The 27,385-nt window shown below is 42.1% G+C and overlaps 1 protein-coding gene across 4 annotated transcripts; it reads left to right on the forward strand.

The window, feature by feature from the left end:
* Fam104b (family with sequence similarity 104 member B) lies at positions 1-27,385 on the forward strand. 4 transcript variants are annotated; one of them, XM_055617901.1, is made up of 4 exons: positions 297-369; positions 10,775-10,874; positions 18,396-18,637; positions 27,336-27,385. In XM_055617901.1, exons 1-3 carry the CDS (start codon positions 335-337, stop codon positions 18,627-18,629), a joined length of 369 nt encoding a protein of 122 aa, XP_055473876.1. In that variant the 5' UTR covers positions 297-334; the 3' UTR covers positions 18,630-18,637; positions 27,336-27,385. The 4 variants fall into 4 exon arrangements, with proteins under 4 accessions (XP_055473877.1, XP_055473876.1, XP_055473875.1 ...); XM_055617900.1 differs by lacking the exon at positions 27,336-27,385 and adding an exon at positions 25,323-25,389; XM_055617902.1 differs by lacking the exons at positions 297-369; positions 27,336-27,385 and adding an exon at positions 1-156 and having other exon boundaries at positions 18,396-19,865.

Consider the following 27,385-nt stretch of genomic DNA (forward strand, 5'->3'; position numbering starts at 1 on the left):
ATCACCAACCACGTCTCCTTAGGCAACAGGCAACTAGAGCATTGGAAGGAAAGTGCAAAAGACTCGGAGCCAGACTGGCAACAACCTCCCTAGCATATGCGTGCAGACTCTGAATCAGCCAATCCTACCCTAAGAAGAGCTCATCTTTCCAATGTGGTAGGGAATTCCTGTTGCTGTTGCCATGGTTCCGCGGGCGGGACTTAAGAGAGGCTTCTTTGTTTGAATGGTTCTCCATCCCCCTTGGTCAGGTTTTGAGCTCATTGTGTGTTGTTCATCCCACCTGTCTTTCCCAGCCTTCATCTTATGGGCTGTGGGCAGAAAAGCAGCGGAAAAGATGGATGATCCTCCGAAGATGGACGATCCTCCGATGTGGGTGCCTGTCTGTTTCTTTAAACTCTTAGATGGCAGTGTTGCGCCATACAGCCCCTTCGCCTCTGCCTTATGTGTTTGAAAAAATACTGTGAGTCTTTTTAAACTAAAGAGGCTTTTTTTTTCTCTTTCCGTTTTCCCTTCTCTTCTTACCCTTTCTCTTCCCCTGCCCTTCCTTTTCCCTTAGTAGGATTTGTGCCTGCCTGGAACTGGCAATTGACTTAATAAATTCTAGAGTTTACCTTGTTAATATTCACAGCCTTTGTACGAATCCCTTTATTTTTCAAGTTGGCTTTACTGTTGTGGGGCAGCCTAGACACTACAGCTACTTGTATTTTCGCTTCTCTGAAAGGCCTTATTATTCTACCTCTTCCTTGTCCTGGGATTTGTGGACCTTTATTAGTGTATTCTTTCAGTAAAGACTTTGTTTCACTTCTGTCTAGAATTTTCTGTGAAGTGTTAATGAAAACAGTTTTTTCCTACAGTCCCATCACCCGGTGGTCTGTATTTTATTACACCCATTAACTGTATTTTATGGTAATTGCCTCAAGGGTTTTTCTTGTTCATAGGGATCTTTTAGACACACTGGGATATATATTTGTACCTTTGCTTTAGCATCTTAAGAACTCATTTATAAAATAAGACAAAATTTTATTGACATATAGTTGCTGTGTCACATTTAAAATCTTGTATGTTTATCATGAGTTATTTACCACAAGGGCATTTTCTTAAGTATGACAAAATTATTTAATAACTGATATGAAAAAATACAAACAACCCACAGCCCCCATCTCAATATCATATATTATAAAAGTATTGTGGCTAAGGACAAGATCTGTACTAGTTTGCTTCTTTTTTCTTTTTTCTTTTTCTTTTTCTTTTTTTTTTTTTTTTTGCTCACTATCGATTTTTGAGCACATAAAAAAGTTGCTAGCAGTGCATTCTGAATGGATATGTTATGTACGTGAAATAGTGTTTGATTTCTACAGGGTAATTTTGTTTACAAATACAGGGTAAATTTTCATAATATGCTGTAGTGTTTAAACAGTTTCCTACATGATTTTTCTTTTTATTTAAACTATGTGAATAAGTATATTATTAGATTTTAAAACCACCTTTGTTTCCAGGTTTACATTTCTTCCCAGGGTATCTTTTGTTTTGTTCTTGTATTTAACACAAACAGCTGTTCTACAAAATAGTGTATAATGTAAAATGTGACTCCACATCTGTGTGCCACATTTGCCACAAATATAAAGGTTGATGATTTTAGCATGTCCTTCAGTGTTGATATCCTGCTTAAATAGAGCAACAGGTTTTTAGTTCGAGTCCCCACTACTAGATATTACCTTATTGCTATCTCTACTATTTGCCATGGCATGCATAGTAGTGAGAGATTTTAAAAGCAGCTTTTTATTTACTTATTTGAGTCTCGGTATGATAAAATCTTATTAAATATAACCTCTTGAAGTTCCCATTCCCACCTTTTAGTAAGAAAAACATTATGTAACTTTGAGTGAACTGAGTCAAAGAGTAAAATCCTATACACTCCTCAAAGATTTATATTCTTCTTTATTATACAAAAATGTTTCCATACATTCTTACCACAGTTTTAGAAGAATTCTATCATATTTCTTATCATATTTCTAGAAGCTTGGCTTCACAATTCCAAACTATTTGTATTAATAAATTTGCTTTTGACAATATTATATACAAGTTTAAATGTTTAATTCCTTGAGTACATGCTGCATGAAAGTTAATTCCCATTTTATGTGAATTGGGTTTTTTTGCACACTCACCATTATTTATAAATTTTGAAAAATGGAATTGATTTTATGTTGCAGATATAGAAATTAACCCCACTTTGACACATACATTATAAATGTATTCCTTTTTAATTATGTTTGTGGTTTTAAGATATATAATGATTAGTACTACCCACCTCCCTGCTGCCGATGGAGCTTGGAGCACTCAGGTGAACATACCACCACTGAACTACTGCTGCCTTTCTCCTAGCATAGAGTCCTATTTTCCATTGTATTGTTCTTTAGTGCATATCTGGAAGCCCATCTAGTCCTGCTTCCCCTCACAATTATTTTTTAGCCTCCTCCTTTTACTTTTCCACTATCCCAATGAAGTCCCCATCAAAATGCTTTGAAAATCCTAATTAGATAAAAATTCTAAGTGACTACACATTTAATATTTCCCCTAACTACTTGCTAAAATCACTACCATCTAGCACTATACTGTATGTCTGTTCCTCACAACTTGGAGCTTGTTATTTATCACAATTACACTGGAAGGACTGGATCTCACAGATTCTGATTCTTTAAAGCTGCCCAAAGCCAGGCTCGATGGTATGTACCTGTAATCCCAGCACTCTGGGAGGCAGAGGCAGGTGGATTGCTGTGTGTTCCAGGCCAGCCTGGTCTACAAAGCAAGTCCAGGACAGCCAAGGCTACACAGAGAAACCCTGTCTTGAAAAACAAACAAAACAAAAACAAGCTGCCCATACATGCACATAAATTTAACCTTCATCCTTGAGAGCAGAGCTGGTAGTTGTGGAAACAGTTATCTCCTTCCTTCAGTGGAGCTGAAGGGGAACAAGAATTGCTGGTAGTGTGAGTAAGCAGTGATGATGTTATCAAAGGAAGAGATGAGTGAAAAATGTGGCTAACCATAACTGTTGTACCATTTCCACCTTAAAGGAATGTCAGCATTGAAAGAAGACCTACAGGAACTCTACTTGCTTCCTCTGTCCTCTGTCAGTCTTACTTTATTGTCCCCATGGAGAAGGCTGACTGCTTCTTTGACTATCCAGTGGGTATGGGAGTTTACAAAACCTGCTGAAGAAAAAGAAATTATATATTCACTATTCATTTATCATTAATTCCATGTGATGAAATTGCAATCTCTTTTGCTTGTTTGTTTTGTTGGTTATTTTTGAGATAAGGTGTGCCTATGGAGTTCAATCTGTTTCAGTTCTTCTGCCTCAGCCTCCCATTTTCTGGGAAAACAGAAGTGTGTCACAAGCTTGCCTTTCTAATTCATTTCAATTGTAGTCACTTTGGAACATATGGAAGAGAATAAATGAAAAAGTATAATCCTTACTTCATGTGTTTTGCATATTATATTTATTTTTCCATAACTGTGATAATATATTGTTCAATATTAGGTTATGAAGTAGTTTTTCCATTATGTATTTTCTTCTTCTCTCTCTTTCTTTCTCTCTTTCTCTTTCTTAATTTCTTTGAAACAGAGCTTGTCTGTGTAGCCCTGGGTATCCTGGAACTCATTCTGTAGACCAGGCTGGGCCTTGAACTCAGAGATTTGCCTGCCTCTTCCAATCTATATTTTCTTAAAATTTACATTTCCCAATAGTTTTATCATATATTCCTCCTATAACATAATTAAGAGTTCCTTCACTGTTTCTGAAAAAGAAAAAAAAATGCTACAATAAACATTGTTAGTACGTCATTGCCCTCATTTAAACAATGTGCCTACTGTGGGTTTCTGCCAAGTGGACAGATACTGCAAAACTCCTTTGACCAAGAAAGCTTGCCAGTATCTGCAACATTGTGTATTGAGATTACTGTTAACTTTCAAAATGTTACTATGTTGAGATATGAATTTATTGTCCCAGTTTTCAGAAATGTCTTTTACATTATTTGTCATCCTTTCATACATTTAAGTCCTGTGCATTATTATATATTCTATGAAAATGAATTTTTAAGTTTCCATATATGATATTCGTTGCAAAAGGAATCTATTGTGGCTGGGAGTGGCTTTGTCTTAGAAAGCACAAGTAAATCCTTGGGCTGACTACCCCACTACACCAAAGAAAGACACACACACACACACAGATAGAGATAGTTGGGGGCAGGGGGAGAAAACGCCTGGCGTGGTGATGCACACTTTTAATCCCAGCATCTGGGGGGCAGAGGCAGGTGGATCTATGAGCTTGAGGCCAGCTTAATCTACAGAGTGATCCCAGGTACAGAGAAACCCTGTCCTGAAGGAAAAAAAGAGGAAAGAAGAAAACAACAACAACAACCAAACAATAAATAAATGAACAATAAAACAACCCAAACATTTCTCAAGGAACATTCTGTCAGCCATGCACTCCAAACATTTATATATGCGTATTTATAATCTGAGATGATTATAGTTACATACTTGATTGACTCCCTGAACTATATAAACTGCCACCATGGTTCAGCTTTAGAGTTGTCCCAGCCCAGTGTTCTCCTTGGCGTCTACAAGTTGAAGAAACAATTAATATGAAATGTCTCTCCCCCCATTTTATATCACAGCATTCTGAACAGTCCTGCCACACTAAGATTGCAGAGGACAGAACACAGATCTCCCTTCTGGGGACCCATGGTCATGTTATAGGACAGGTCCCACTCTGGACCATATGTTCTGGTTGTCTTATTGCATTGGAAGCTTGCAGGCTTTTGATTCTTAGTAACTTATATACTCAGTTTTAGCCACCTAAGACCACCAGTCTGGAAGCACACATTTTAGGGAGAGCAAATTTTCCTTATTACATCTTCAAAATGATAGACAAAGAGTTCTGTTACAACATTCTACAATCTATGATGTCAGATGATTTAGGGGAAAAAAAAAAAACATCTTGTGCTATTTGGAAAAGATAAGATGCACACAATCACATGAAGGGACAGGACCCAATTCAGTAGAGATTGGTCTTTAGTGATGGATGCAGATAGGATTTAAAGAAGCAAAGATGCACTACATTGAAAAAGGTGATTTTGTTTTCATATCTTTTGGTTAAGTTTATGCCTAGATAGCAGTTTACCAGTATTGCAAACCTTAACATAGTGCTTACTTCTGGGTATAAATAGAGGTATTCCTAAGGATAGTTAAGTTTTACTCATTTTCTTACTTTGTCTCTTGACTTTTCTGTTTGAAACATTGGGAGGAAAGCTTAGATGTCTTGATACCAGTATATTTCAAACAGTTTAAGTGCAAGAAACTTTCTTGGGAGGGCTTCCACTGGGATGTGTAGGTGAAAGGGGCTCTTCTCTTCTACTCTCCTGCCTGGTTGGTGCTACCTTCTGGTTTGTGAAGTTGAAGACACAGCCAGAGAACAAAAGGAGTTTTGTTTTTTGGGTTATTTGTTTTCCAGGAAAGTGGGAGAGACTGATGGATCTTAGACTGGAAGAAGTGATCTCTTGAGCTAGGGCCAAGGCCTACCTTTAATGGAGCCCTGTTTGCTCACAATACTGTTTAAGCCCCCCCCCCCCCATTAAGTATGTGCTTTTTGTTGGCCTCCCTTGACTTCTGTAAGGATTGAGTTAAAATAATTAAGACAGCTTTATTATTTTTCTTATACTTGTCCAGAAGCAGAGATGCAGGTAGGGTACCTGTCCTCTACTGGACATCACAGAAGGGCACTGCCTTCTGTGCTTCCCAGGGCATGACCACCAGTAGGAGATTTTGGAGAAGAAGAGAAGGGTCCCCAGGAAGAAAGGTTCCGTTGGCCAACTGCATTGTGTCATGGGAGATGAATTGGGCATTTAGGATTAGAAGAGATTAGGACTGAAAGGAAGATAGTGAGTACAGCCAAGTAAGAAGCAGAATCAAAGGCTGGGCCCAGTGGGAGAGTGCGTCAGGGACTGGCACGCATCCTTCACGTGGCACGCAGGGCACTTATCAGCAGTCCTATTCTACATCAGCGGTTGTATCCCTTGGGCAGCAGAGAACTACAACACTGGAAGGAAAGTGCAGTCCTGCTTCTGGAGGGGAGACTGGCAAGGTCTCTCAGGACACTTGTGAGCAAACAGGCTTCGAATTCACGAGTACTATACCAAGAGGAGCAGCAGCTTTCCAATGTGGTAGGAACTTTCTCTTGTTGCTATAGTTTTGCAAAGGTAACTAACGAGGGCTTCCTTTGTTGTTGTAGACCGCTTAACTACTTGGGCAGGTGTGAATTCCCTGTGTGGTCTGTCTGGTCAGTCATCTCAGTAGGTTGGCTTTTTTCATCTTTATTTAATTGGCCAGCAATAGAAAATTCCCGGAGAAAATGGACTTTTCTCTGGTGTGGATACTTACACCTTATACAATTTGCCGACCCTTAGATGGCAGTATTTCCCAATGCAGTGGTCCTGTCAACACTTTACCCCTCCATTCTTGTGTGGGGGGAAAAAATCCTGGCTGCAGAGCCTCTTTCTAAAATTGCTGTGTTGGAGCTGAAGATTAAGGTACCAACTTCTGAGATTCCCTCCCAACAACTCCCTGCCTCTTGGACAAAGCCCTTTTCTTTTCAAGTTGGCCTTACTTTAATGGGGCAGCCTAGGAATGGCTTCTTTTTCCCTTTTGGCCTTGAAGATTATGCACCTCTGCAAATATGTTCTTCCGGTATAGATTTTTATTTCACTGCAATCTTGAGATTTTCTGGGAGTATTAATGAAAACAATTTTACTCACAATACCATCACCCAGTGATCACCATTAATTCCATTTTGTGATTCTTGCTTCAGAGTTTTTCTCATCCATACAGGCACATGTAAAGCATACTGAAATCTGTATTTGCACATATATTAAAAAAAACATGGAATTATCTCGGAGTCCCATTAACTGTACAGTTACTGTAAATTACCTTAAAACCCCACATATCCAGCTAGCCTAAGATAGGTTTATCCTAGTAATGAGCTACAAGTGTGACAAGGTTCCTTCAGAACCGATTTGGAAAACAGAAGTAACCCTTGAATTCTTATGTAAATGTTAAACAACAAAGAATTTTCCCTAGGAGCTTTACAAGTTATGCCCTCCCCCCTACCAGCAGAACAATGTCTCTCCCACAGAACAATTTCTAAAGGCCTGTCCTCAACACCAGCATCTGTTGAATACAGAGCATTTCTTCTGGTTAATTTTGGTTTTGCATATGGTGTTTCATAAAAATGTAGTATTTGCAGTTTCTTAATTTTAAATGTACTTTTTTTTATTTTGTGTTCATTAGTTTTTGGCCTGCATGTATGTCTGTGTGAGAGTGTTTGATACCCTAGAACTGGAGTTACAAACAGTTGTGAGCAGCTGTGTGGGTTCTAGGGATTGAACCCCAGTCCTTTGGTGGAGTAGCTAGTGCTCTTAACTGCTGAGCCATCTCTCCAGCCCCATATTTACAGGTTCTTAAATGGCTTTTCTTTCCACTTTCTTGTGGGCATGTGTATGTTATTACAATTTACAAAAAAAAAAAAAAAGTCTGCTGGCTGTTTTAAGTCTGCTTACTTTCTTTGTCTTCTCTCTTCTGGCAACCTGACTCCACATTCAGGTGGAGAGGGCTGACCTCTACTTGCTTAATCTGCCAAGGAGATCTCTGCATGCACTCATTTTCTTTCTTTTCTTTGTTTGTTTCTCTCTCTCTCTCTCTCTTTCTCCTTTTTTTCAAGACAGGATTTCTCTGTGTAGCCCTGGCTGTCCTGGACTCACTTTGTAGACCAAGCAGACATCAAACTCACAGAGATCTGCCTGCCTCTGCCCCCTAAAGTTCTGGATTAAAGGCATGTGCCACCACTGCCTGGCTCATTGTCTTTCTTTAAAAGTCAAAGTTATTTCTATAAATGGGGCTGGAGAGATAGCTCTTTGGTTAAGAGCACTGTCTTCTGTTCCAGAGGACCCAGGTTTGGTTTTCAATACCTACAGGACTGCTCACAGCCATCTTAACTCCAGTGCCAGGAGATCCAGTGCCCTCTTCTGGTGTCTGTTGGAACCAGGAATGCATGTGGAATACCATGTGTAAATCAGAGAACAACTTTTGGGAATTGTTTTTTTTTTTTTTTCTACCACCATATGGGTCCTGGGAATTGAACTGAGTTCTACAGGCTTGGAGGCAGGCAGTTTTTCCCACTGAGCCATCTTGCTAGCCTAGTAAATAACTTCTAGTGTAAATTTGGAATGCACAGACAATAATGAGAGAAATAATCATTACTGAGGTACTCATAAATATCTTATTTTAATGTGTTTTTTATATCACATTAATTTTTCCACATTTCAGAAGCTATCAATATACCATCATCATGCAGTCTTGGAAGGGCAAGAACTGAGATCTATGCTGAATCTTAACCCAGTACCCAGAGGAATATCTTTACTCTAGTTTGTGCTCAATGTGTGTTTTAAAATAAAACATTTGCATTTTCAGTCTCTTTTCTTAGGTGTATGTGTACCAATGTTCTCAAAGCGTTGTGTGATAACAATTTTCTATATAATTTATTCTGCTTAGTATTTTATAAAATTTATTTTTTTGTCTTGGAAATCAATCTTATTTGCTTCAGGCTAGTTTTAGTTCACTCAAGGGGAAAACATTTAGATGGCTGGTAACAAACAGAGCCCTGATCTTCCCAGGGTCAAAGTGTTTTCCTTCATTTTATGAGGATTAAGTAAATGCTCTACAGCACAGAACTTATTTGAGTAGTATGGTGGACCTGTTATTGTTGCTTCATGTGTTGTTTTCATTGGCTCTCAGTATATTTGCTATCTTGCTGCATGAACACTGTCCTGGATCATAGTAAATTCATAGCAATTAAGATTTTAGAAAGCATCTCAGGATTAAAATGTGAGTCATAAGGGGGGATACAAAGTGAATAAACTGTAATTAATAAAAATAAATAAATAAAAAACAAAAGAGTGAAAAACAAAAACAAATGTGGAGTCAGCTTAAGTTGTTAGTGATTAGAATCATGAAATGAGGTAGGAGGAAGGGGTCAGAAGGATATACTATATATGAAGTTAGGGACCAAACTACTAAAATACCATTGTAAATATAATAAAAAAAAAAAAACAATTATTTGAAGGGAAACTGTGTTTGAAGGACAGCTAGTCTTATTGCAATACTCCGTATTCCCTAAGACCAGCTACTCAGTTCTGATTTTGCTTTGGCATACCTGAAATACCTAGAAAAAAAAGCCTTGTATTTACTTCTGAGAATTTTTTAAAATAGCACTGTGTACAGAAAATATAACTTTAACTATACTCTCAACTTCTTTGCCATAAAGAAACTCTTTGATGAACTATTCAACTGTGCACTGATTTTTTTTTCCATCCTGTAGAAGAGGGGACTGAATAAGTCCATGAGAACTTCCCTTCTAGCCACCTTTGCCATTCTTTTTATCGAGTCACTTCATATTTGTAGGCTGTTTCCCCAGTTTTAAGAGGTTAGCACTTGACATAGGAAAAGTAGATCCAAGGAGGGATGTGCTTAAAAGTCCTGTGTTCTTAGTAGGCCTTAATTTTATATTACACACTGCTTGTGCTAATAAGAAAGAGACTCTGGAGAAGGTGTTGTAAAGGGAGTATGATAGCACTCTGAGTCTCACAAAGATGAGCATAAGATTGAAGGCTAAAGAAATAATGGAAATCAGTAGAATTCACAATCTTAAGGAATACCAAACACTTAAATATAGTTTCTAATTAAGCAGTTAAGAAGCATGTCTCTCTAATGAACTATAGGATCTGTGCACTAATTTTAAGATCAGGGAAGTATTCCAGTACTCTTGAACTTCAAGAAAGAGAATAACAGCAAGTTCAATAGTAGCCAAGTCATAATAATGAATTTGATAACAAATTGGGCATCAGAGTGAAATCCTAAAAATAAAAGAAAACAGAAAGGTATGAATTATAATGGCAAACAACACAATAAAATAATTGATGGAAAACGTAGTTGTGACTCTTTTTCTGAAACTATATAACAGCTCAGGGTGACTTAGAACTCATAATGTAGCCTAGGTAGCAGTGGAAATACAGATCTTCAAGCCATAGCCTCCCTGGGTCAGGGAATATAGGCATGTATAACTAGATCTGTTTCATTGAAACACTTTTGAGATAAGGTTTCAAGGGAGTAATCAGCCATGGTGTCATATTGGCAGTAAAGTGAACTAGCTACAGGGGCATAATATTTCATGTTATAGCGACAGGAATGACCTGACAGTACACAAAAATTATCTGTTCAGTATTCTTAGCCATGGGCCAAAGGGACATAAGAGGAAATAGGCACTAGAAGCTGCAGATATATTGAGAGTTGCCCCGTGGCAGGGCTTAAATCCGTATAATCCTGAACTGTCATTTCAGTGGGTGAAGACAATGGGTCTAGTTAGGTAGAGTTTTAAATTTTGATGATAAAATTCTATATGTTTCTAGTGACAAATTATAGGTTGGAAATGAGATGATGATTTGGGGAACTTGAAATTGGGTTTTAGGTGTAGCCAGAGCTCCTGTTTGGTGTGTTTTCTCCACTGCCTAGTGCCATCTGCCTGCAGGAGCCATCAAAGCAACGCTGCCTGGTGCTTTCCTAGATAAGATCCTGGATTTAGGTATTGGCCCGGGGCTTCAAGTTAAGCATCCAAAAGATGCTGAATGACAGCTTTTCCTCTCCCTTTGAAAACTGTTTTCAGGAAAAGGAGGAGAGATGACAATGAGGAAGACAACCACCACTCCCATTGTTCGAAGAGGAGTAAGAAGGGCCAGGCCTTCCAGGACCCTCACGCTATAGAGGTAGGAACTATGGCCACATAGCCTCTCCTTCTGACTCGTTGCCCACATGGAGGCATTCATTTCCATCCCCACAATGGCAAGAGAGCTGTCCCAGATGCAATCATGGAAGTCTCCTCTCTGGCTGCAGTGGCTTTGGAGCCAGAGCAGGATTTTAAGGATTGCTTCAGCATGGTTTTACTGTGCAACATAAGCACAGAGTAGGGTCAACAAGGAGACTTTCCTAGGAGCAGGTGGGAGGAACTGGGTTCCAGAAATGTCTCCACATGCAAACAGGGAGGAAAAACGGTACCCCACCTTCTACGGTTAGGACAGAAATAAACGAACAACAGAGCAGCAGGGCACGAACTAGCTGGAGCTTTCTTCTTGATCCTTGCTGGAAAAACTGAAAGCAAACTGGGGTTGTGTAAAAGCACTTTGGAAAGCATTAGTGATGTCTGCACTGAAGAGCTGGCATCTCAGCTTCAGCAGTCTTCACTCTAATAACTAGATGGGGTAGCACAGTGTGGTTTGCATGGTAGCATAACTTAATGAGGAGGGAGCATTGCAAAGGTTTTCTGGACATACCTCATCAGGCAATGGGTAAGTGCTTTTACCTTTCTTGATCAAGAGATAAGAGGCTTATCAACATGTGCCGTTCCTTCCTCTGGGACAGGAACACAGGTAGGTTTTGGAGAAAATGTACCTAGACTCTAGGTCCTAGATGTACTTCAATCAAACACTCGGTGCTCTTGACCCACAGAATTTGCTGTTGTATATAGTCCCACATGTATGAACGCTGGCCTTTCTTTTCAAGGTTAGCACCCTTAGACCTGTGCATACAAGTCTGTTCTCTTCACCAGAGAGTGGTAGTCCAAAGGCAAAGACCAAAAGCCTGTAATTGTCTGTATGCCTGCTAAAGAACAATGGCTTCACAGGGTTTTCCTGATGACTGAGTAAAACAAAACATGGAGAGTGTAAGGAAAGTGTGTAGATTTCTAGCACAAACCCAGACCTCTGCTCTGCTATTGATCACAAGGAACTAGTTGACATTTTTATGCACAAGTTCCAAGGAAGAAAGAACAATAAGACTAATGAGAAAATCATGTTAAGGGCCTGGCCTATATTTCAACTAGAATTCTGTGTAGCCTTGATTCTCCCCAGCTGTTGGGACTATAGCTCTTTGTCAGACCACTGTGTTCAGCAGAGTAAATTCAGGTGTCTGATGGAATGTTTGGTAAGCTGTTCTCTCTCTCCCTCCCTCTCTCTCTTTCTGGTACTGGCAGTTTGTGGTCTGTGCAGGTTAGCTTAACTGTAGACTGACAGGACATGGAAGAACCTGAGGGGAGAGTCTCTTTTTAATACTATTTTGTAGCTGGGCTTGGTGGCACACTCCTGTAATACCAGCATTCTGGGAAGCAGAGGCAGGGGATTACTGTGAGTTCACGGCCAGCCTGGTCTACAAATCGAGTCCAAACAGTCAAGGCTACACAGGGAAACCCTGTCTCAAAAAACAAAACAAAACAAAACAAAACAAAAACAAACACACACATACACACAAACCTACTTTGTATTATTTGAAGTGTGTGGATGCCATATGTCTTGATCGTATTCACCTGTAACCTCTCCCTGAAACTCTATCCTGGATACATACCCTCCCAACACATACCCTTTCAATCTTTATACCCTCCTTTCTATTATATATGTATGGTCCTATTTAATCCCTTCTGTTCAGTTAGTGCAAATCAAGACCCGTGGGGGTCATCCCCTGGGTCACAGGTAACTGACCAAGGGCCATCTACCAGAGAGAAGTGACTCTTCCTCTCCAGCAAAAGTCGGCTGCCAAAAGTTCCCTAGTTAAAGGTAAGGTCACAACTCCTGCCCTCCCCCAAGACTCTGCCCTGGCTTTATCTTGTCCAGGTCTTGTGCAGGGAGCCAGAGCTACTGTGAGTTCACATGTGCATCAGCCATGCCATCACCAGGGGACAGGATTTCACAGTGCTCCTGCCTGTAATCTGGCTCTTACATTCTGACCTCAGACCCAATCAGGAGAACATCTGATTATCCCTGGGAACAGCATTGCCACTATGGCACCAGTTGGCTCCTCGTGCCTAGCAGGCCACTATTATACCATCTATGGTATAGATGGTATAGGGTCCATCTATGGGTAGGAACACTCGTGCCTTGGTCTCTCATGACAGCCAGCATAACACCTTCTATGTCCTATGAACATTAACCAACTGGAAGAGTTTCCTGCTGCATTCAAGACTGATTTCCCTAGGCCCAGCAACAAAAGTGTATAGTGTCTCATCTACAGGGTTTGGAGCAGTGGCAATAGCCTGTATTGTTCTGGTCACCTCTGGGGCTGCCCTGGCCATAGGGAGGTAACATGTCCATTGCTGAGATTTTTGTTTAATGACCTATGGCTTCTGGGGAAAATTCTGTTCACCCACATGCAGTGTCCCTGTTTAGCCTCCCTTTTAGAAAATTCCACTTTCTTTACCCTACTCCCTTTCCCCATTTCCGCTTAAACTTTTAATCCCCCGGTATCCCCCTCACTTTCTTACTCATCACATGTGTTCCACTGCCTCCTCCTATTATATATTTTACTTGGGGTGTAAGATCATAGGTTCTCTGGGAGCTTCTTTCTGCCCAACTCATCTTGGTTAACCCTTGCCCTGAGCCCTCCGTTCCCCGTTCCATCACTCTACAGACTGCTTGAAGCTTCATGACACTAGGATTTCTGCTCTCTACTTTGATTTTACTAGTGTTCTACTATTTCCCATCCATTTATGCCAACTTCCCCAACCTGATAGCCTCTTTCTTGTTTCTTAGTTTTCACATTGACTCCAGGATAAGCATACAAAACAAAAATTTTGAAGCTAAGACCTACATCTGAGAGAAATCATGTGGCACTTGTCCTTAGGGAGTGGGGTGACCTTGCTCAGTATAATTCTTTTGCAGTTCAATTCATTGACTTTCAAATAGTCTTTCTGAGAAATTATTGAAATAATGTTGTGGTATCTCTGTAGGGGTTACAGATTGTTCACTAACAATCTTTATTGTTAGTGAATGTAAAAAGACCCAACCCATTGCAGGTGGTGCCACTCCCTGGGCAAGGCATCTGGAATGTGTAAAAGAAAGTCAAGTATAGCAAGCAAGCAAGCCACAAGGATCCCTGTGCTTATTCTCTGTGTGCTCTTGACTGTAGGTGAGATGCTTTGAATTTCCTGCCTTTAAGGGATGGAAACCTGGAGCTGTACACCAAATAAAAACTTTTCACTCCGGAGTTACTATCACTTTTGGTGTTTTATCAGAGCAGCAGAAGTGAAATGACTAAGAGACAATTTACATCATTCTTGGTTTTTTCATATGATCCAGAAAAACAAACAAACAAATAAAAACTTCTGAGAGGGACATGAGAGGGCTCTGAGTTTCTTGCTGAGCCAGTTGTAGTGGAATTCCCTGATAACATTCTTCCTTGTTGCTTCTGTGTCCTTTTCCCCAACCATTAACCTATAGACTCTCTTTCCACCTATTGTGAAGCCTGGTATCCTGTCATACTTCTTCCAGGTACCCTTTTTCTCCCCACCTGGGATTCTAAGGTGCTCTCTGCATTCCTGCCACCTACTGGTTTGACACTCCCTTTCCTACAGCTGCTCAACCCACCTTGCTTTCTGCCTCTGTCCCCTTCCTTTGCCACAGTTTATTCTCTGCCAACAACATCAACCTGCACAGCCTTTTCCTGGATTACAAAACTGTGTGGGAGACCTTTGTGCTCTTTGTCCTCCTTTCCCGTTCATCCACTAGTCGTCCATTAGAGTATCTGCTCAGCCCAGGTAGGTACCTCACTCCTGTAGAGTTCCCATCACAGCATGCATTGTCATTGCCGTATCTTCTCTGCACATTCCTTGGCCGGGGAATTTCCATAGGGTCTAGAGACCCTCATCATAGCAGCATCTGACTGTCCCTCGAAATCTTCCTCACCCTTGTCCACACATTTAATTAATTCAAGAATTTCTCCTCAAGTTCACTGCCTTATGAAGAGCATAAGAAAGTCCAGTCTTTATGACTAGGAGGAGTGTTGATTAGATAAATAGCCATTGCGGATCTAGAAAGAATTGCTTTGCTGTGTGGGCTTGTTTAAGACTGTCTTTGCCACTTGGAAGCACTCTGAGCACTCTTACCAAGGTCTCATTTCAGCACAGCAGTTCATTCCTCTAATCATTGTTTTGAAGTCAGCAGGACCCAAGTCTCAAAATAGATTCTCATTGGCGTTGTGACACCATTCTGTGACTCAGTTACTTCCAGAGTGAATCTTTTATTTGCCTGTATATCAGTTGTTATAGATGAGATGGAAAGTGAAGATATCACCAAAACAGAAAGGATGGTTTCCTATCTCAGGCTGTACAAGTACAAGTTAGCATGAATAAGAATGGCCTCATTAGATTCATATGTTTAAATACTTGATCCTCAGTTGCTAAATCTGTTTGGAAAGGGTTAGGAAGTGTGGCCTTGTTGGAGGATATGTGTCACTGAGGCTGGGCTTTGAGGCTTCAAAGGCCCTTGCCATACCATCCTCAGTTGCTTCATGATTGTGCCTAAAGTTTTAATCTTTCAGCACCTGGTCAAAGGCCATACCTGCCTTTCTGCTGCCATGCACCTACCATCGTGGCCATGGCCCCTACCTACTCTTTGAAACTGTAGGCCTCAGGTAAGCTCTTCGAGGAGCTGCCTTGGTAGTGGTGTCTTCACACCAACAGAAAGTAACTGAGACAACACAAAAGTATTCTTCCAAACAACTATTATTGTTGACATTTAGAAGCTACATTTCAGAGTTTTCAAACTACTTGAGGAATGTAGACATCCCATATGAAATCAGGGAACTCATTGTACATTAGTAAAATCACAAATGTCTCATCCTTGTTACCAGAACTGGCCCTGAAGACTCTATTTAAGAAGTAGAGATGTAGATGTTGTATCATTTAGATGAATTGAATTTATTTTGTCTCTCTTTCTTTCTTCCTTTCTTTCTCTTAAGTTTTCCATTTCTTTCTTTCTCTCTTGTGCATTTTGTCACTCATACTTCCTTTCTTTCTTTCCTTTTTTCTTCTTGTCCGTCTGTCTCTCTGTCTGCCTGACTGTCTACATGTCCTAAGGATGTCTGTCTTGTGTTTTGGCAAGTTCTTCATCCATAACTGGGGATGGCCTGGAACTCAGTTTGTACTCCAGGCTGGCCTCCAGATCCTCCTCCCTCAGCCTCCCAAGTACTAGGATTACATGTATGTGCTAACATGCCCATCAAGTTACATCCCTTGCAAATACCATTTTGTGACTTGTGATTGTCAGTATTTAAGATGCTGCAGTTGTAAAAACCATCCTTGAACATTGCTGTGATAGTGATGCCTTGACCCAACTCAGTTACAGATTCTATAAGCCAGCCAGAAATCAGAGGCTGGTCATCTTGCTTTTTTCACAATGATACTAAAGAATTTTCTTGGGAACATGGACTGTCTCTGACATGAACTCAGTGGCTGGCTCTTTAATCACCTCCCCCTGAGGGGGGAGCAGCCTGACCAGGCCACAGAGGAAGACAAGGCAGCCAGTCCTGATGAGACCTGATAGGCTAGGGTCAGATGGAAGGAAAGGAGGACCTCTTCTATTAGGGTACTTTGAAAGGGGCATGGAAGGAGATGAGAGAGGGTGCTATAGCTGGGATACAAAGTAAATAAACTGAAATTAATATAAAAAATTAAAAAAGAATTTTCATTCTTGGCTATGAGGTTTCCTGTAAGTTCTCAGAAGCAGGGTCTCATGTGGCTCAGATTAAACTGGCTCAGTTGCTGAAGATGATCATGACCTTGATATTCTTGTCCTCCAAAGTCTAGTGGGCTTTTCAGGAGTGCTCCTCAGCACCTGGTAGCTGGGATTGGTTTGGCTTTAACCTGGTACTTTCTGTGTGCTGGGCGAGTTCTCTACTGATGTCACTATGTCTATGCCCCCTTAGTGTAATATATCCCCTCCTGATAGGACACTGTCATCTTCATGACACAAGGGTGTAAACCAAGTATGCTGTCATTTATGATGATTCCCCCCCCCCCAACTTGCTACATCGTTCAGAATATTGTCCAGCAAAAAACAAAACCCACATCAAACAACCAAGAAAGTAAATCTCCCTACAGGAAACCAGAGTGTGTACCAGATGTTTTGGTTCACTGTGACAGCACACCTGGTTTTTTGGCGTTGACAAGCAAACCATATTTTAAAAGTGATATATCTGCATTTTCGTACTGGAGGCTTTATGTGGGATATAGTTTCTCTGGTGTCCTTTGAGACCTCTTTCACACATGAAGCCTTTAAATTCATTGATAGCTACTTGCCGGGTTTTCACACACAGATTCGTTTGGCTTCTCTGTCCTTCATGGATGGTGTTGAATGCATGAATCTCATTGGGTACGTACTGTCATTTGATACTTGTGTGTGATGTAGTGAGCTGGTGAGCTCCACATGACCTGTGAATGTTGATGTGTCGTGGTTTCAGTCATTATTAAAGCAACCTTGAGGAATGGTGGACTTCTAGGTCATACAATACCAATGTTGTTCAAACTTAATTCACATGAGGGTCCTTGTGACCACATCCTTCTCCTTCGATAGTCTTAAGATTAGAGGCAAGAAGTTGGCAAGTGTGTGCACAAGTTGGTGTTCCTATGCCCTAGGACATGGAACTCAAGGTCCCAAGCATGCTAGGAAAGAATTCTAGCACTGAGTCACATCCCTAGCCTACAAAATTCCAAAATATGACACTTTTTTTGGGGAATCCCACATAATATCACCAACATGATAGAGTGAAGTTATTTTAAGAAAAGACAATTTAATGTTTAATGAGTGATCACAAAGAGACACACTATACCAAACCTACAAATAGGAGAACAAATGGGTGTTAGTTACCAGAAATGCTGAGTGGGCATTTTAAGATATCAGTCCTACAAGAGGAGCACATCTGTCCACTCTCACGAGTACGTAGGGAAAGTCCTGTCATTTGTATGTATGCATGTATTCGCCTCTGAGTGAGCAGAGTGGTTCCCATCATTTCTTTGCCACATTGGCACTTGGGCCTGTATTCCATCTTGCTTGCTTTGGTCCCAGTCTGTACAGCATCCTGCAGCACTGATTGCTGCTTTCTCCTGGAGGGTGGGAGCATATATCCCTGAAGCAGGTAATCGGAATGGATGGTACAAGCAGGGCCAGAGTATATGTGAAGGGATTGGAGTAAAAGAGCTTGTGTTTGCACCTTCTCCCTGACACTTCCTATGGGCTGGCCTTTGGCCTCATCTTTGGAGACATCATTCCTGTTCTGTCAAGTGGGTACCGGTGACCCCAGCTTGACAGATAGGGCTGCTGCAAAGAGAGAATGAATGGCCTGCGTGGTTGCACTTTACTGACTGTGAAGCCTTTTGTAGAATGTGATGCTAGTATTCTTCAAGCTGAACAGGAAATGATGACAGTATCATAATAGCCATCCTCCTTCTGTCTTTCTCCTTCCAGTCGTCAAGCAGTGCTAATGAAAGGAACCTCAGCAGCATCAATAACCCCAAGCGAGAGAGTGTACCAGAGAGCAGCTTAAACCAGAACAATGCTGAACTTAACTCCAATAACCCTGAGTTCTCCCACGAGGACTATGCACTGTACCAAGACGATGGTCCTTATTCCCACATTAACCAAGTCTTGAAGGAGGCTCATTTCTACAGCCTACAGCAGAGAGGACAATCTCCGACATGATGGCTTAGGTGCTCCTTCTTTCTTGTTTATAAAAAGCAATGTCATTCACACAAAGCAGTCTTGGCTTTTGTCTGTATTTTCAGTAAGAGGTCAATGGCATTTGTACCCTTTTGCTGTTTTGCTCCACCACTCGGTGCTTCATGACAGTGTGATAAGTTTTCTGTCAGGTCGGGCATCCCATTTATGTTACAATAGCAACATGCAGACTTCTCTTGAGACTGAGTGGATTGTATGTCCAGTTCAGGTTGGTTTCTGCGTCAGTCATTTAGGGTCCCCATGTTAAATGTCATTTTAAAATGTGTTTCCTTTGGAAAATTAAGTGGCCTGGTAAAGAGTGTGTGTTTTTTCTTTAAAACGTGAAATAATAAACAACAATGAACAATCCAGCACAAAATTAGTGACAAGCGCTGGGGAGAAGGGAAAATGCAAGTGGCTTGGTCTCATCTTGAAATGAACAGCAAGACACTCCTCGGAAGGGAGATGTCCTCCAGAAATCAGTCGCTACCTATATTGGTGCAAACGTCAGCCCATGAAGGCTGTGAACTTGAAGCCCATGTCTGGTAACTGCATTCTTTGTATTCCAAGGGAGAAGCATTCTTTCTTTGCTGCTCCTGTGTGTGCCCTTAAGACCTTGTGGAAAGCACTTGTAATTCTGTCATAGATGTGCATAGCAATGTTGTGGCTTAAGCACAAAATTTGGATATTCACAACTTATGTACTGTTCTTACAGTTCTATCTATTTATGTTTAACATTGATAAAGTCTAAGCTATTGCAAATGACATCTGACTTAAGAGGTATTGTAATGCTGGGTGGGGTGACTGTCCATTGTCTAACAAGTCTTTCATAGGGAAGAGGATATCTCACATCATCAAAATCCATACAGAGTTTTGGGAAGTGCCGGGCCGGTGGAACATTGCTTGCCCAGCCCTGGCAGACCCGAGTAAAGGCAAAACCATCAGCACAGTTAATATGGCTTGTGATGAGTGAGCTGAAACGCCATTAGAAGAACAAGCAATGCCACTTAATGACAAATCTGTCCCCATGGTTAGTCATACTGAGCAGCCAACCCAACCTGTGGAGGAACTTGAATAATGTACATACTTTCTCAGTGATCAAGGAATCAGAAGGCATCTGTCTTGTGGCTGTAAGGGCTATGATGTGTTTTCCCATTTACTGGAGGAAAATGCCTTGATCTGTTTGCTAAGCAAATTCTCTATAAATAAAGTTCATGCCCTGCCAAGAATATGTATATGTGTATACATATACTTATCTGTGTGCTACACACACACACACACACACACACACACACACACACACACTCATACACCCACATTGCTAAAGAGATAATTTAATTGCTGGTGTTTCCAAAATTGGAGAACCAGGTCTTCAAGAGAAGATGTTAGTGTTCTTGGCAGGAGATAGTGGACTGATACTTGGTTAACAAATTCTCTGTAACACTAAAGTGAAAACAGAATAATAAAGAGGAGAAGGAATCTAAAATCTGAAACTTTACACACCCAGTGCAATTCAGGAATACCTAAGGAGAGTACTGCAGAGTGGAATCTGCAGCAGGCTGCTTGTCATATGTAACTTTTAAACTAGCCTGACAAGCAAAGTGCAAGCCCTGGTACCATGGGGTGGAAGGAGATCTGACTCTAGAAAGTGGTCCCCCTGCCCTCCTGAAAAAGGAATACACAAATGCCTGTGCACACCTGCATGCATTTGTGTGTTTGTGTGCTGTGCATGGACACACACACATACACTCACATGCACGCTTGTCACGTCCAGACATCGCTGGCATGGAGCTCTCTATGCAGACCAGGCTGGCATTAAACACATGAAGTTCAGCATGCCTCTGCCTCCTGTATGCTAGGACTGAATGCTTGTGCCACTGTGTCTGGCCTTTCCTAAAATATTTTTGAATTTTTTTAAGTCAGGGTCTTACCATGTGAGCATGCCTGAACGGGATTGCCAGTGTGGCTCCAGCATGCCTCCATCTCACACAAATCTGCCTGCTTCAGCAGTATAAATCTTTTGTCCTAGTAAACGCATTATGTCTTACTGTCTTCTGCAAGTTATTTGATTGTTTATAATCAGCCTATATTAAAGATCTCATTATTGACTGGAGAGGTGGAATGTTGCCCTGCACAACTGTCCCTCCCATAAAGCACAAGTATTTTTTTAGACCAGCATGGGAGAGACTGATCCTTTTCTACTTAAGTACCTAGAACAAGGAAAGGATCTTTCACCAGGGTGAGCCAGGCCTGTGTTCAGCGAGTAAGGCCCTAACTTACCTCTAAGAACAGCCTGTTATATGCTTCAATCCCAAGATGTTTTTTTCCTGACATCACCTGTTGTGGGAGAAGTAGGGTGAGCTTTGCAAGTTGTAGGCATTGAGGGAACCATGTAGCCAGTTTCTCGCCTGTCCAATAAGGTCCTGAAAAAGGTGACAGGAGTCCATGATGAGCTTAAGGCTCATAACTGGTGAGAAGCAGAACCAAGAAAACTAGATCTCTTCCACCTTGTCCAAGCTCCTTTTCCTCTAATGCAAATCGACTGTTTTAGTCATAGCTGGGTTCATTCTAAGAGATAGAGCTGCAGATGAACCCTCCTAGGCATTGTACATGTTGACAGTTTTGAGCTGAGTGACCCCACTACAAGGATAAGGGCATCCCATATGAGTGGACAATAGAAATCCAGGAAAAGTCTTTCTCTCTGTGTCTGTCTGTCTCTGTCTGTGTCTTTCTGTCTCTGTGTCTGTCTGTCTCTGTCTCTGTGTCTGTCTGTCTCTGTCTCTTTCGCACTCTCTCTTTCAGTTCCCTTTCTCTATCCAGTTCCCTCCTCCTCACTTCTACTTTCCATCTTCAAATCAAGAACTCTGGCCTGGATTTCCCATTCTTCTGATGGTTTTTCATACACAACTACTACTTGATACATCGGAGCCTTTTGGCATTTTCAGCCACGATGTCCCTGTTTATTCACAGCCACACACGAGAGGGATATCTTGACTGAACTGAACAAGAAGGAATTTGAGGAACCAACTCTCTGGTGGCCATGTTGTACCCATTGAATGACTACTGGACAATTCCTAATGAGGCAATGAGTAGCTTGTATACATGTGTATTTCTTCCTTAGTGCCCTATCATGTGCATTAATGTAGAGTTCCTGACTCATCCTCTTTGGATTCTCTCCTGGGCACTGGAAGATGGCACTGGTTTTACTTGAGATTTTCCCTTGAGATGAGTGACAGTCACCTGCATATCACAGACCTCATGCTATCTTTCCTTCTTACCTGTACCTGCTCCTGAATGACATAATCCTTAGAACAATTCTCTTGGGAATTCGTTTTCCTTTTACCTGATCACAACACAAAACAGACTTGAAGCCAAGGTTACTTTGAGCTGTCCATCAAACCCTAAATATTGAGTTTTGTGAACTATTCCATTCTCTACACCATCATTTTTTCATTTTCAAGGTCACCTGTGTCCCTACTGAGTGAGGCATCCTTTGGAGCTGAATGTGATTATACACTTAACTCCTCCTGTGCATCTTAAGACCAGTTGTCAGGGATTGTGGCCGAGATGTTTTTTTGATAGAAATAAATGGTCAATCACATGAACCAAGTCTGTAGGGTAGAAGGCAAGCATTCTTCCCAGTGTAGGCTTCTCAGACTGTTGTTTGCTTTTGTGTGACTGTGTGTGTGTGTGTGTGTGTGTGTGTGTGTGTGTGTGACTCTCTGTGTGTGTTTTGTTTGTTTGTTTCCTTAAATTAAGAGTTTCTTAGGGACCAAGTGAGTAAACACGGCACACCTTCTTGACCTTTGTGAGCGGTGCATTACTTGTATAATCCTGACTGGCTGGCCTAACCACACTTAGTGGCCACTGTGGTTTTTTGCACTGAATTTTCCTGTGACAGACAACATAACAATTAGTCGCTAATTCCCAAGACACTGTGGAGCCGAACAGGATAAATGAAGCTTAAGATGAGGAGCAGATAATTGATGGCCATCTCAGGGGAGAAGGACTGCTGCTTGTTTCTTCTTGTGAAAGAGGAAGTGGTCTGAGTTATTGTCTTCAAATAGCAACAAAAACACAGGCGTGCTGGTGTAATCCTATAACCCCAGCTAGCAGGGAAACTGAGGTGGCAGGATCACAGGCTCTAAGCCAGAGATACAGAGTGATTTCTAGAAAAGCCTATGTAGGGTTGTGAGACTTTGTGAAAAGAAAATGTCAAAAAGAAGGTTGGAAATATAGCCAAGTGGTAGCATATTCCTACTATATACCAGGCTCTAGGTTCAATACCCCATACAGACAAAAGTGAACATACCCAAATAAATTGAAACTGCAGTAAAATGTCTATAACTGGAATGGAAGATATGTTCTATGGTTACACCCTCAGGAGTCAGTGTAAGTATGCAATCAGACTGGCTGTTTCTTTCCTGCTAGTGGAAATATGCAGGGCAGTACCGTAGCACACAGAGACAAAAAGCTGGTGACTCAGCAAAGGGATCCAAACAGATGCGATCATAAGCTTCGGTGTCACTCATTCTCTTTGACAACGCTTTATGTGGTGGTATCCCTGAACCTGGGACAGGCTCATTAACTTCCAGTCATCTTCAGCATGGTCAATCTTGAGTCTCTCACATTCCACAGGCCCTGTAGTTGAAGTGGACTTGACATTTGTGGCCTTGGGTACATTTCCTCAAAGGGGAAGAGTCTCTTGCACTGACTGGCAGCATCTCACTGTGAAAAGGCCTGTGTGTAGGAGGATACAGCTGTGGGCAATTTGTGGTCCTTGGGTATGCTCTGAAGCGCTCTGCAGTTGGGTGCAAGTATATTATGGGATGTGCTTGCTTAGTGCTGCAGACTGATTACACAGCATTTTTATGCAGAATCCATGCATCTAGATGTGTCAAAGACAGAGTCTGAAGCTCCATAATGAAGACCTGCTTAGGTGTGTGGGCATCATCAAAGGGAAGATGAATCAGGAAGGCATCAGCCTAGTTTAAGCTCTAGCTGGGTCACTGATTTCAATAGTCAGTAGTACCCACAAGGTGTGAAGCTGGAGCACTGCCCAAGAAGCCACTATTGGCCACTGGGATGTGACACATCACACGAAAAGCCACTATTGGCCACTGGGTGTGGCACATCACATTGACTCGGGCAGTAATAGGAGGCAAGTTATGAGGTTCTTAAATTGGGGCAAGAGACATTCTTGATTCATTTGTCTTGATCAGTCACTTGGAGGGAACCAGCTGGTGTCAAGGACCTGCAAAGGTCAAATCTGGGGTGCAATATGTGGGACTACTGGAGATCAAACTTTGGAATCTTTATCAGAGTTTAAAGAAGAGTGCTCAGGTCAAGTGTACTATGGCAGGCTTTGCCGCATCGGTCCTAATGTCCTTGTTCCCACTGAGAAATGTGTCATTTTGGCAGAGAACAAAGAATCCAGTAGTGGGCAGTGTGAGTATATTCCCCAACACTTGGAGAGCTGTGTTCTCAGTCTTCAGCTCAAGACCCTAGATGCCTTGGTAATGTTTAAAGCTAGGTGTATTGATATCAGCAAGGCTCTCATCCAGGTACTTGGGAGGCAGAGCAGAAGGATCTGAAGGTGGAGGACAGCCTTGGCTGCATGAAATCCAGGCCAATTGGCAAACAGTGTACAGACATAGCCTGCAGGTGAGAATGGGTGCATAACCATGTAGGGCACTTACAGAAATATCTGCTAGAATCCATTTGCATTGAATAGTGCAAGGCATAAGTGCAAGTGAAGGGATATAGTGAGGGACGGGGGATGCTCTCAGGTGTCACACAAGCCTAGGCACTGCTGTAAAGGCAGTGCACAGAAATGCTTACCCTTTTGCCACAATGTTTGCTTCATGAATGAGGGTCAGTGGCTACCATTTTAGGCTCATCTTGTGATATCCTGCTCCCACCTCAAACCCCTCAACCTCAGTGTGTCTTTACCTGGAGGTTGGTTTCCCCACTTTTATCCCAGAGGATTCCAAGTCCTCCTCCGAGTAGCAATGGAAAGGTCATTCTCTGAGGGAGCTTCCCTGTTAACCTGGGCTTGCTTTGTTGGCTTTCTTGGCTACCTGATCTGAGACAGATTGTAGATTCATTTATGGATCAAGACTGAAGCCAAATCAATACTCATTTGTGAGTGTAACAACATCCAACACTTTGCTCCCCAGAAAAGAAGGATCCACGAGGATTCATAGCTCAGGCCCTAGAGGACTTGGAAGCTCCACATGAATATCACTTAGTAAACACAAGGAGAACTGTGGGAGCCCTCACCGGAAATGTGGTGTCCAGTGTGGACAGGAGCCTGTCCCACAGCAAGAATGATGGTGTCACCAGCCTTCCACAAAGATTAGGTTTCCCCATGTGCACCCCCACAAAAATGGCTCCCCTCTCCCAAAACCTTTTAGGAATGCTCAGAACAGAGAGTGCTCAGCATCCCTCATTCCCACTCAGCAGAGCCTGCCTCTTCCTCTGTGTAAGGTTATATAACATGAAAGACCCTGAAAACCATCAGGGTTTTGCAGGTTGGAACGTTAATGGATGGCTGCCACTTCTGACAGGTGGGACCTTGTAGCCCTGGTAAGAAGGTAGAGAGAAAATGCCTGTGCGCAGATCTGTACCCTGTAGAATTTCGAATTGCAATTGAGGAGTAACTTGATTTCATTACAGAAGCATTGGCTCCAGGAATGAAGAAGGATGTGTTGGGTGAGCTATTCTGAATAACATGAGGGGAGGACCTTGATCATCAAAGGGAAGGCATATTCCAGGAAGCCACTGTGCTAAGGATCCACAGTTGCCAGGTACCATCATTAAGCTATACATGCTGTGATGCTGGCTACTGTGTGTAGTTGGATGAGCAGAGGGAAGTGGAAGGGACAGTGACTGTGCAGCCATGCCAGCCAGGGACCTTCTTCTGTGACTGCATGGAAAAGCAAAGTCCAGAGCAGGTGAAAGGAAGCAGTAGTGTCTTTGCTTATGACTTTGAAGAACAGTGACAGACTCTTCTCACTCTGCCTCTCTTCCTCTTTCTTATACACAAACGTACAGTCTCTCATGCTAACTTTCTTTCTCCCCACCTCCTTTTATGATTAATGTCCCTCTTTGTGTGCATTTCCTCAATCTCCACCTAAGGAGGCAGGAGGACTGAATGACAGCTAAGTAGGAGTGCTGCCAAGGGTCATTATTTACTATCTACTGCTCGGAAGCAGTTTCTTCACTGCCATGCAACAGCAAGCTTACATTGAAACCCCACCACCACCACCAACACAGGTTTATCAAGCATGGAAACCGTTTTTCTTCTTGTGTTGCCTCATGCCCCAGAAACTTTTGGGAGCCTTCCTGTAGACTGGCTGCCTCAGCCTCCATGATTCTCTGACTGTCTTTCAACACTCATCTCACAGAAGCAGGAAGCGATTTGACTGACCGCTACTAACTTGCCTCTAAGCGGCCTCTCTTTCATCAGGCATGTCCATGGAATTTTCACCCCTCGGTTGCACAGCTGTGATCTGTGTTATTCCTGTCATCTTTTCTGGAATGCAAGGCACAGTGTGAGAAATACAACTGAAGTCAGTTTTATACAAGGGGAATATGGGATGGTTAGTTCTCTGGACTGAGCATATCTGCTTCAGGGATGTAGAGGTCTACAGTGCCTGACACACTGTGACTCCAGACACAGCTTGTCCACTCTAACTTACTGCTATCTGCAGGCAGAGGTATGACTCTAATGTTCCCAGCTGTGAGTGGCCACCACCCTCTGTCACTCATGCCTTCCATGCCCAGATCCTTAGGTTCCCCTTTGTCTTACTACCTGTGTTCCATGTTGCTTGCTTCTTCCATGGGTGAGGGGACTCCTTTTTGCAACACAGCACTTTGGAACTGTCACTCATGCTTCTGGGAAGCAATTTGCAGGCACAAGTGGAAGAACAAAGAACCTGGAATTGCACAGTGCCAAAATGGAGCTCAGCAGTGGTCACCACAGGCCAGTTGTTGAGTAGAACAACGAACACACGAGGTAAAGGCAAGACCATACTCCAATTGGTGAGCAGTAGTCCGCTCTGAGTACCACATTGGGAAATGTATGTCCAATGATGAATGGTGGGGCAGCTCACTTTAAGGCATTTGCCTAAGCTTGCATGTTGGTACACAGAAAAGAGCCACCTCAGAATCAGAGTCTCTTACCAGCACAATCATTTCATTCTTATCACAAAGAGGGAGGTTTGGTTATGATCTCAGGGCATGTCATGGAAGACTTCACAAAGGTGATCGAACAGGTCCAAGGACAGCATGAAAGTCAGAGATGGGTGAGTTCCCAGGGTACAAATCCTTGTGAGCCTATAAAATTCATCCCTTTGAATATATGTAAACGCCCTTAGGAAGAATGGCTGTCACTGTGCATTCATTACAGTAGAGCTGCCTTTGAGAGTTGGGGGAAGTGAGGTGAGAATCACTGGGATTCACCAAATGACACCTTCTGCATGAGCTGAAGCAAGAGAAAGAATACCAGTTGCCATGCAGGAAATGCTGCCGGTGTGTCGTGCCCTGTGCTAACCGCTCTGGACATGTATCATCTTGAGTAAGCCTCGGAAGACGCCTGGGAGGTGGCCCCACTTTGAAGATGAGGGACAGAGAAAGTGAGATGAATAATCACGGGCTTTCTTTTTCTCTTCTCACCTCTTGTTACAGTCTGGATTTTCCTGGTTGCACACATTCCTCCTCGCTATCACCTTCACGTT

This window comes from Psammomys obesus, unplaced genomic scaffold (assembly GCF_907164565.1).
Source record: "Psammomys obesus unplaced genomic scaffold, mPsaObe1.curated_primary_1811, whole genome shotgun sequence".
NCBI lineage: Eukaryota > Metazoa > Chordata > Mammalia > Rodentia > Muridae > Psammomys > Psammomys obesus.